The sequence below is a fragment of the Anabas testudineus genome, chromosome 12, assembly GCF_900324465.2.
Source record: "Anabas testudineus chromosome 12, fAnaTes1.2, whole genome shotgun sequence".
In the NCBI taxonomy this organism is placed as follows: Eukaryota; Metazoa; Chordata; class Actinopteri; order Anabantiformes; family Anabantidae; genus Anabas; species Anabas testudineus.
In genome coordinates this window covers 304,062-315,714 of record NC_046621.1, presented here as the reverse complement: position 1 = coordinate 315,714, position 11,653 = coordinate 304,062, and the positions used below count along the sequence as shown (strand labels likewise).

General features: G+C 42.6%; 1 protein-coding gene across 1 annotated transcript; it reads left to right on the top strand.

The window, feature by feature from the left end:
- Positions 1–1,713: 1,713 nt before the first annotated feature.
- Positions 1,714–9,242, top strand: hsdl2 (hydroxysteroid dehydrogenase like 2). The gene is made up of 11 exons (XM_026356695.1): positions 1,714–1,883; positions 3,570–3,733; positions 4,379–4,477; positions 4,599–4,713; positions 4,939–5,042; positions 5,121–5,219; positions 5,306–5,500; positions 5,601–5,672; positions 6,284–6,442; positions 7,885–8,013; positions 8,530–9,242. Exons 1-11 carry the CDS (start codon positions 1,867–1,869, stop codon positions 8,643–8,645), a joined length of 1,269 nt encoding a protein of 422 aa, XP_026212480.1. The 5' UTR covers positions 1,714–1,866; the 3' UTR covers positions 8,646–9,242.
- The last annotated feature ends 2,411 nt before the right edge of the window (positions 9,243–11,653 follow it).

Here is an 11,653-nt window from a genome sequence, read left to right as displayed (position 1 = left end):
AGAATCATAGCTTCAGGAAGAAAATGATGAACATTTGGGAAAATAAAGGAATATCCACAAAATGTGTCAGCGGGTGGTTTCATGTCAACAATACTTCAAGTACGTAGTAGTAGTACTTATTAGCAGTAAAAGTACTCTGTGTAACAGACGCCTACTGCACTGTTATTACTGCAAGTTTATCTTTTGGGTTGTGTGATTTGTAATAATAAAACTGATTTTATTTGCTTATACCGGTCATATGGTCTGTAACCAGAAACTATAGTCAGATAAATCACGAACCAGTAAATAAAAATAAAGAAATCACAGTGTAACAGACTGTTGAAGTAAATTATTATAATAATAATTATTATTATTATTATCAGTCCCTCCCCCACAGGACTCAGCCACCACCCTCACAGTCTCAGCTGAGCAGGTGAGAAGAGAGCTGCACAGGCTTCACCCCACAAAGGCGGCAGGTCCTGATGGAGTCAGCCCAAGGTGCTGAAAGCCTGTGCTCCTCAGCTATGTGGTGTTCTCCAGCACATCTTCAACCTGAGCCTGCACCAGGAGAGACCTACACCCACCTGGACAAGCCTGGGGGCTTAGTTAGGATCATGTGTTTTGATTTCTCCAGTTTAACACCATCCGGCCTGCAGTGCTGGGAGAGAAATTAAAAACATGCAGGTTAACACTCCACTGATTTCCAGGATCATGGACTACCTCACTTACCTCCCACAGTATGTCTGCCTGCAAAACTGTGTGTCTGATATTGTGGTCTGTAGTCACTAAAGCACTGTGTGCTCCAGAACTCCATACTCCAATCCTCTTCACCCTGTACACCTCAGACTTCAGGTATTTTTATTTAAACTCGAGTGTGTTGACAATACTATTTCTTTCCGGATGAATAAAGTCCAGGATGCTGTCCAAACTCAATCCTGGACAATCCCTCCCACCCACTGCACAGTGTGCAGTGTGGTTGGACAGAGGATGACGTTCAGCCAAAGACTGATCAACATCATGTCCTCCACAGAGAACCTCAGGAGGTCCTTTCTTTCTGTGGCCATCAATCTCTGCAAATCCCCCCACCCCCCTTGTCATTCCTCCCTAGACTTTAATTATTGACCCATTTTCAATCATCTCACATATTTTGTACATATACTGAGTTTCGCTGTATTGGTGTTATTGTGAATTGTTTGGTGTGGATCGTTTCTGATTGTGGCTCCTTTTCTTTCTGTCTGAGAACAACTGTAATAAGGTTAGGTTAATAAAGTTTTTCAGTCAGTTGTTAGACTCCTACTGATATAAAAGTGGCAGCCATGGGGTTTAAACCTACATTTATATTGAATAACATAGCCAGGGTGTACAATGTTAAATATACTGTAATAGTATGGACAGAAATACAATACAACAGTATGGAAAACATATGAGAGACATACTTTATATAATGTTTTCTATAAAATCCAACGTACGTTTACAATAATAAATTATAAAACCTATTAAATGTCATAAAATGTTAATTTCTATCGTAAAAATATGGTTTCAAGGAAAAAACTATCGTACTCATGTGCTAGGGCTTATTTGAATCATGATAAATGTGAGTTTATCATCAATCAAACCAGGTCGGAGTGTAGACTTTAAAGAATAGACTGTTTATAAAGATATATAAAGATATATTCTGATATCTTGTGGTAAAGTTTAGCTTGATCCGTCATGAGAACACCGGAAGTGGAGCAGAGTAGGTGATGTCTAACTTCCTGTTGGCTCGATCATCGTGAAGTGGGTGAAAGGTGGCGCAGACTGCTGAGTGTCATTGTTCGGCTCGGACACGAGTTGTGTGAATCAGACATCAGACCCACATCATATCGGTATTTTCACCTGAAACCAACGATGTTGCAGAACACGGGGTGAGTGCGTTCGGCAGGCTACGCAGCACGGTCGCACGCTCACATCCAGAATCCCGTTAAAAAATATCGCGAAACAGCGTCTGGCTTTAACCTAGGCGGTTACCGCAAACACTGAAGCACATCCAGACTAAGTTGAGATTTGAGCTAAATAATCGTCGTTACTTTGAGACTCTACGACGCCGATATGATTGTCAAAGCGTCCTGCTGTAGAAACTGTGTGTACTTCTGTTCTGGCCTTTTTGTCTGTTGATCTTTGTTCCTTGAAGTTTAAAGGTTAAAGTCGTTTCTACAGAGTATGGTGGCATCTGCTCCTATAGTAAAGCGTGTCGTTATCCACTTGTTCTTTTGTCATTTCCTAGAAAAATGTGTTTTGAAGGTGTCTGAATAAAGCACGGCATTTTCCAGAGACTCCACTATAATCCAAGTTTTCAGTGACCACGACCTCTTTTTCGGGACGTTTAATAACCCGAATGGTGTCTTTGTCTTATCTAAGTCAAAATATGAACAGAGTTCGGTTCTACTGGGGGGTCGTGTGATTCCACAACAATTCATTTCGAAGTTAAGGTTTTTCCAGAGAGTTTGGTGAAAGCAGCTTTAGTGTTTAGTCATCTTGAAGCTGCTCTTGTCGAGCAGCAGGGTTCAGGTCAAAATACTTGTTTACTTGTTTTAATACATGTTTCTGGATTTATTCACTTTATTCACTACAAATCTAAAAGCAACGCAAAAAACGAGGGTTTCTCGAAGTAAACTATGTGTAGATGCAGGTTCTGTACAAGCAGTTTTCAGTATAACAACTGTGTATTTTGGCTAATTGACCTTTGTGCAAACGTTGTAAAAGAGGCAGATTTCGTAACAGGAGTCCGAACAATGTCACGCGTACCTTCAAAATAAAAGCCAACAATTGAGTCTTATTTTGAAAAGTGAACAGGAAGTTAAATTATATTTAACATAACACATGTGCACTTTACATAACAACATATTTAGTTTTAATAAAAGTCAGAAGAACAATTTAAGTGTATTTATGTAACACTGACATATAAAAAGGAAACGATTTGTAAAGATGTAAGTCTAACTTGTCATAAAAAAGAAAATTTCAGTACATTTTAAAGTTGCAGTTAATAGTAGTACTTATTGTGTGAAATCATTGAAATTATTTTTGATCAATTTGATCAATAAGTTTTATCAACAGAAGCTAGCAACAGATGGAGGCAATTTCTTTTATGCCCTTATCTTGAGATCACAAGTTAATTAATCCTGTCGAGTCTGGTTCCTCTCAAGGTTTCTTCCTGTTACCTTCTCTGAGTTTTCCTTGCCACCGTCGCCCTCGGCTTGCTCATCAGGGACAATCTGATTATTATGATTCATACACATTCACTGTTCATGTACTGTTCTTTGGTTGTGTAAAGCTGCTTTGTGACGTAACGTCGTTGTTGACAAATGTCAATTGTAAAAAGCGCTCTACAAATAAAATTGAATTTAATTTAATTATCTTGTTACCATGACAAAATAATCCTGTTTTGTTCAGATACAGAGAAAATACATGACTTTGTCACAAGAGAACAAGTTGCATTCATGTCCCCTCCTGGCTTCTCTAAATCATCAGTCAAAATAGTTTCTGATATTTCTCTGTGGATAATTTAGGGTGAAGCTTGAGAACGTGACCGTTACTGTCTCTGTGCGTTTCAGGAAATTAGCCGGCTGCACGCTTTTCATCACAGGAGCGAGTCGAGGGATCGGTAAAGCCATCGCTCTGAAAGCCGCCAGAGACGGAGCCAACATTGTTATCGCTGCCAAAACCGCTGAACCTCACCCCAAACTACCAGGAACCATTTACACTGCAGCTCAAGAGGGTGAGCAGGCAGCAAATGTAGATGAATACGCTGCTGAATATAGTAAACATCTGTTGTGGGAAATGATACCTTATTAAATGTGAAATGTAGTATTACATTTAGTAAAACCTTTACTTTAACAGGAGTAGATCTCCTCTCAGCTGTCTGGTCGGCCAGGTCTTAGACCCCAGTGTACCTTCTTATGAATCTCGTTTAAAACTAGAAACTATTAATTGATTAAAGATTACAGATTCATACCTTCTGAAGGGCTGGCAGAATAGGTAATGATAATTTTCTGTTATAGGCCAAACACATTGTTAATTTAAGCCTGAACATGAGGTTCAATGACAAGAAGAAAATGACCTTAAAAGTTGATACAGACCTTCCCTGGTCCTGGTGTCCTGACTACTTACAAACCTTCTGGATAGAGTCAAAATCAGATCGGACTGTCTTACTCCACGAAGAAGTACAATACATCACAAGAAAAAGTCAGTTAAAAATTGGAAACAGGGCCTTGTCCACTTTCTCCTAACCGGTCGGGGCACCCTGACCCTGGTTTCTTCCATTGTTGGGTTCTTATGTCACATCACCGATTACTGATTTTCAAAGGTCACCGTGACACTGGATTTTCTTCTTTCGGTTATTCTTTTATTTTCTGTGTTGTAGTTGAAGCAGCAGGGGGGAGAGCGTTAGCCTGTGTAGTCGACATTCGTGATGAAAAGCAAGTTGGAGAGGCTGTTCAGAAAGCTGTCGACAAGTTTGGAGGTAAACCAACGTGTTGCAGCTCGAGTTTATCCATCGACCTCAGCTCATTGACGTTTACTAATTTAATTGGTGGTGGATGATGATTGTATCACAGGTGTTTTTGTCGGTGTCTGATCGGCAGGTATCGACATCCTGGTCAACAACGCCAGCGCCATCACTCTGACAGGAACTCTGGAGACGCCGATGAAGAAGGTGGATCTGATGCTGGGAATCAACATGAGAGGAACATACCTGACGTACGGCTCTGACATGTTACTTTTACTGAACACGGACACTGAGGACACAGCTGTTAACCTTTTAACTCAAGCTTTGTGCAGCTCTGTTCACTGCCATTATAGGCTACAGATAATGAGATGTAGTCAGTGTTTAATTAAGTAGCTTCTTATAGCCGCTGTAAGTAACGGGCAGAGTTTAACGACCTTTAATTAACAAGCTTTAATTAACGAGCGTCTGTGTTTCAGATCTAAGATGGTCATCCCTCACCTGCTAAAGAGCCGCAGTCCTCACATCCTTAATCTCTCACCTCCACTCAACCTCAACCCCATCTGGTTCAAGAACCACACAGGTAACCATAGCAACCAACTGACCAGGTGTCCCATCATACACCTGTTTGGTAACAATGTGTCTGTTTTCTTCTCTTCAGCGTACACAATGGCAAAGTACGGCATGTCCATGTGCGTCCTGGGAATGGCTGAAGAGTTCAGAGGTCAAATTGCCGTCAATGCCCTGTGGCCCAAAACTGGTCAGTGGCTAAATATTGGCATGTTAATAGATAAATGTTTCCAAACTAGCATGCTAACTCTGCTCTGACCTATGTTGTTGCCATAGCAATCCAGACAGCAGCCATGGACATGTTGGGTGGGGAGGGTATTGCTAAACAGTGTCGTACAGCGGACATCATAGCAGACGCCGCCTACATCATCCTGTCCCAACCGAAGCACTACACGGGTCACTTCCTGGTAGATGAGGATGTCCTGAAGGAGCACGGAGCTCGCGACTTTGACCAGTATGCCGTGAAACCAGGTGTGCTATTACTAACATAGCTATGGGTAGAGGTAGGTAGAGCCTAGCATTCCCCAATACTGTCATGTAGTACTGATGGTGGTCTTTGATTGGTCAACAGGCCACCCCTTGCTGCCTGACTTTTTCTTGGACGAAGCACCAGAGACACTGGTGAAACTGATGGAGCAACATGGTAAATATTATATTTATTATTATTATACTGCATATGCAACAACTTGAAGTACTTAAAATACAGCACATGGTACTGCACGTACTACAAATGAGAGCTAGACATGTCACCGCTGCTGATGATAATCGGGCTGAAATAAATTTTGTAATGATGGTATTTTAGTATTTGTAATTAAGTTATTAAATAGGAAGTACAAATCAGTACAAATATTACGATGATATATACTGTATATTTCACTACTGATGTTTCTACAAATAGCTAAAATACCACTGTAATTGTTATGCTGTAAGTAAAGTACTATTATAATATGCTTTTATTAAAAGGTGACTTTTAACCTGCTTCCTATGCTACTTCTGCTTTGGTGTACATTCATATTCAAGTGTACTAAATTTATCCATCTTGTCTTTAATATAAACATCTCTCTGCTTTTATCTGGAAAAACTCCAGATGATTAATAATAAAATAATATTATAATTAATAATATATTGTACATGTGCAGTTTCAGTTCATTTTCAAAGACTGGTGACAAAGTGTCTCTGCAGCGCCCCCAGGTGTCTTCAACAGGTGTCTTAGACATAACCTCAAATTACCTCATTTTGTCCCCTGGTTTCTAGGAGCGACGCCAGCCTTCAAACCATCATCCTCATCATCGCCATCGTCAGCCAAATCATCCTCCAGTGGACCAATAGAAAGCACATTTGACCTGATCAGAGGAAACATCAACGAAGACGTTGTCAACTCAACTCAGGCCATTTATCAGTTTGATTTGACAGGTAACAACAGGAGTAGTACTGAACTACTTATACTAGAGCTCCATATAAGGAGATCCTGTAAATGTGCAGTATTATAATCATATAAGGAGATCCTGTGGATGTGCAGTATTATATCCATATAAGGAGATCCTGTGCATGTGCAGTATTATATCCATATAAGGAGATCCTGTGCATGTGCAGTATTATATCCATATAAGGAGATCCTGTGGATGTGCAGTATTATATCCCTATAATAATAATAATGAGTACTTTATTGATCCCCCTGGGGAAATTGTGGTTGGACAGCTGCTAGACAGTATGTCAGCGCTACACTACGGTCTGTCTTGTCCAAGGACACCTCAGCAAACAGACAGGAGGAACCGGGAATCGAACAACTCACACGACTGCTCTACCACCTGAGCTACTGTCGCCTGAATATTAGGAGATCCTGCAGGCATCCTTCAGTTGTACTGTGTCTACTTGGCGGATCTGTACCTTGAAGCGAGATCCTGGGTCTTTCAGCTCCTCTCAGCATAACTAAGCTTTTCTGGCTCACATATAACTGGGTTATGTCACCATGGTAACAAATGCTGAACATTTTCAGAGGATTAAGAGTTCAATTCAGTTCAGTTTATTTATAAAGCAACAAATCACAACAGAAGTCGTCTCAAGACACTTGACAGTGTTTAAGGTTTAACATCTTACAAAATATAACTGTATACAGAATTATATAGTTAACCCAACAACCCCACTGAGCAGCACCAGGAGAGAAAGAAACCTCCAACAGAATCAGACTCAGGGTGGGCGGCCATCTGCCTCGACCGGTTGGGGTAAGTGGAAAAGAGGAGAGAGAAAAGACAGCAGCCAGCAGAGACACTGGACAGGTTGTAGGACCAGTAACTGGACTCTGGAGGTATACAGCTCCAGAGGACACAGTTTAACTACTGACTGATCTGATCACCAGAAACATTGAGTGGTCATTCCCACAGGATCCTGACAGGGACAAAGGTGTTAATCATAACACAAAGTATGATAAAAATCAGTAGATTTGTTTTATTTACTGTCGCACGTCATTCCGGTGGAGAGGTTGTCATTAAATACTGTGTTGTAATGACTCTTCACACAAACGACAGATTCAACAGGCCCAGCTAAACAAAAGCATCAGTTTTCTTTTATTAGGAAGATGATCAACGCTGTTTATCTTTTCCCATCATGAATTGAAGATTTCAGTCCGACTGACCTCATGGTCCATCGTTCATCATCACAAGAAAAATGACTCATTCAGAAAAATCTTTATAATTATTCCTGATCTTATTTGTTGTATATTCTTATCCACTGAAATTATTACAGCTTCTTCTTCTTCTCCTCCTTCTTCTTCTTCTCCTCCTCCTTCTTCTCCTCCTTCTCTAGTTCTGTCATTAGGAAATGATGATGTGATGTGTGTTTTCTTATGTCTGTGTCAGGAGAGCACGGCGGCGTCTGGTTTCTGGACCTGAAGAGCGGCTCCGGCAGCACGGGTAAGGGTCAGCCACCTGTAAAAGCTGACGTTGTCATGACGATGGACTCCGCTGACTTCAGCAAGATGTTCTCAGGTGAGAAGTATCACAAATCATCATCAAATTACACGATAAATGATGATACAGTACATGTGACGTGATCAGATTAAAAGAAATTATTATAGTGCAGCCGCTTTGAACTCTTTATAAATGAATTTATCACAGAAGAAGAATCGGAGAAAGAAAGAAATGGACGTATTTCTGCAACATTTCTTTATATCTGTATTGAACGTGTCTCTGAGCATTCTGTGAAATTCTGGATCCTTTTCGCTTCTTTGTCTCAAACAGTCACTGGATGAAACCATGTGAGAAACCTTCTAACGGCTCCGATTTGTGTTGCGTCTTGTGTTTTCATGTAAAATATAAATCTGAAGAACTACACTCGGTTTAGTTCTTAGTTACTTTCCACCACTTCTTAAGACTCATGTTATCATGTTGTAACAACTGAACAATTGCTGGATGCACTGTGGGAACATCACGGCTGTACAAACCATCAGCAACGTCACTTCCACAGCGTCCTAACAGCATTTTGTTTTTCCTGTGTTCTTTCAGGGCAGCTGAAGCCCACGATGGCCTTCATGTCAGGGAAGCTGCAGATCAAAGGTGACATGATGCTCGCCATCAAACTGGAGAAACTGATGAGCCGAATGAACAAGGCCAAACTGTGAGACTGTCGTGTGGAGCTGTACGTGTTGCCTTAATAGGAAAAATAATGACTGTGGTAATAATAATATTGGAGCTAAGTCTAATACTTTGAGCTACTTAGGTGTTGTAACCTGCAGTAACCTGGCTGACACGCTTGTCTTACTGTGATGTTGCTGTTAGCTCCTGTTCACAGCATGAAGCGCCCAGTCTTCCTCTGCATGTCCAAGTGCTTTGCTTTTTCCACAAATCACCAATGATCATCCAGTACAGTTGCAATCATAAAGAAACGAACTGCAACAATGCAACAGTCTAAAACCTTTTCCTCTTTTGGGTCAAAACACCTGACGACCTCAGTGCACAGGTAACCTAGACAGCAAAGCTACTCTAGCACAGCGACCCCAGGGTTCAGTCTGTGAATCCGTCAGCCCATTTGGCTCCTACAGATAATGGTGTTTAGAATGATAACACTGCTGACCCGTCCAGGGTGAACCTCACCTTTGACCCAGTGACAGCTGGAATTGGCTCCAGCTCTCGACCTTTAATAGAAGAAGTAGTTTAAATAATGAACAGGTGGATGGTTAACACGTTAAGACATGAATAAAATCTACATTGATAATAAACTGTGTGGTTGAATCCTTAGAAACCGTTTAATCTCTTTATGACCCAATCCTCAGTAATCCGATTACATTCATAACCGTCAGAACTGAAACCTGATTAGTGGCATTGGAGAAACTTGATTTCAGGACCAAGGTCTGCAGACAGGGAAAGTAGGACAGAGGAGAGGTCATTTACTTCAGTTCTTTTTTATTTTATTTATATCACCAAATCGCACCAGAATCAACTCAAAGTACTTCACATATTTAGGTCAAGACCTTATAAAGTTATACAGAGAGAAACCCAACAACCCCACTGAACAGCACCAGGAGACAGTGGAGAGAAGAACTCCCTTTAGAGGAAGAAACCTCCAGCAGAACCAGGCTCAGGGTGGGCGGCCATCTGCCTCGAGCGAACAGAGTGAGTGGAAAGAGGAGAGAGAAAAGAACAGCAGCCAGCAGAGACACTGGACAGGTTGGTAGGACCAGTAACTGGACTCTGGAGATATACAGCTCCAAGGAGGAGGATAAAGATAAAGATAAAGATAAGATAAAGATAAACTTTATTGTCATTGCAACATCGTACAACGAGATTAAGGTGCCAACCAGTCTGTGCCATATATATATAGAATGAAAGGAATAAAAAAACAAACAAAAAACAGAATAAATAATCAGAGACAGTCAAAAGACAAAATAAGACACAAACAACCCTTCAAGTAATCAAAGAGGTCACATCACATTGTGCTCCAGACCAGCTCTCACTCCCACAAGTGAGCATACTGTCACTATGGTCCGTTCTTTATGGTGTTTAATGTAGTTATTGCTACTGGATAAAAGCTTTTCTTAAATCTGTCAGTCCTAGTTTTGATGGACCTGAACCTTCTCCCTGATGGCAACAGTTCAAAGAGAGAGTGTCCAGGGTGTGTAGTATCCCTGAGAATTGTTTGGGCTTTTTTGAGGCAGCGGGAACTGTGAAGTTCTTCTAGAGGGAGGAGAGGGGAACCGGTGATCCTCTGTGCTGTTTTGATCACTCTCTGGAGAGCTTTCCTCTGAGCCACTGTACATCTGCTGAACCACACAGACACACAGTATGTAAGGATGCTCTCAATAGAGCATCGATAAAAGGACACCATCAGTCTCTGGGAGATGTTGTTCTTCCTAAGTACCCTTAGGAAGTGCAGTCTCTGCTGGGCCTTTCTTATCAGCTCAGAGGTGTGTACTCCCCAGGTTAAATCCTCCTCTATGTGGACCCCCAAGAAACGGAAGTCTGACACCCTCTTAACACAGTCCCCACCAATGTACAGTGGAGGGACCTCAGTTTTTGTCCTCCGGAAGTCAATGACAACCTCTTTTGTCTTCGAGGTGTTAAGGAGCAGATTGTTCCCCCTGCACCACAATGTCAGCTGTTCCACCTCGTCTCTGTAGGCAGACTCATCTCCCCCTGAGATGAGTCCCACCACTGTGGTATCATCTGCGAACTTGACGATAGCGTTGCTGTGGTGAGCCGGTGTACAGTCATAAGTGGAAAGAGTGTAGAGCAGGGGGCTCAGCACACAGCCCTGTGGGGAGCCAGTGCTGAGACTAAGGACCTTGGAGGTGTGTGGGCCCACTCTCACCCTCTGACTGCGATCAGAGAGGAAGCTCTTGATCCAAGAGCAGGTGGAGTGTGGGAGTCCTAGGTCCAACAGTTTGTTAACTAGTTTGTGGGGAAGAATTGTGTTAAATGCAGAGCTATAATCCACAAAGAGCATCCGCACATAGCTCCCCTGCTGCTCCAGGTGGGACAGTGCCGTGTGGAGGGCAGTGGCTACGGCATCCTCTGTGGATCTGTTCGCCCTGTACGCAAACTGGTGTGGGTCGAAGGAAGGTGGGAGTAGTGAAGTGATGTGACCCCTTACCAGTTTTTCGAAGCACTTCATCGCCACTGGGGTGAGTGCAACTGGCCGGTAGTCATTGAGGCTGGTGATGTGCGTTTTCTTAGGCAGGGGGACTATGGTGGAGGACTTCAGGCACGGTGGGACAGTAGACCGGGCCAGGGACAGATTGAAAATCCTGGTGAACACTCCAGCCAGCTGGTCCGCACAGTCCTTCAGTACTCGTCCAGAGACACCATCCGGACCAGCAGCCTTCCTCGAGTTGACGGACCTCAGTACTCCCCTCACCTCGTGCTCCTTCACTGTGAGGCTGAGGCTACTGTGGGCTGCAGGATGTGGTTGTGTGGGTGCGTCTGGTTGCTCTATCTCGAAGCGAGTGAAGAAAAGGTTCAGCTCCTCCGCCAACGAGGAGTCGCCTTCGGCGGCACAGAGGGTCGTCCTGTAGTTGGTCAGATGCTGGACTCCCTGCCACACCTCCCTGGTGTTGTTGCTGTCCAGGCAGCCTTCAATTTTCCTCTTGTAATCCAGTTTAGCCTTCCTGATGCCTCTCTTCAGGTTGGCTCG

Coding starts and splice junctions, on each gene's coding strand:
- hsdl2 (XM_026356695.1), top strand. Junction 3,734..4,378: donor TTACACTGCAGCTCAAGAGG/GTGAGCAGGCAG, acceptor TCTGTGTTGTAG/TTGAAGCAGCAGGGGGGAGA. Junction 6,443..7,884: donor TTATCAGTTTGATTTGACAG/GTAACAACAGGA, acceptor TGTCTGTGTCAG/GAGAGCACGGCGGCGTCTGG.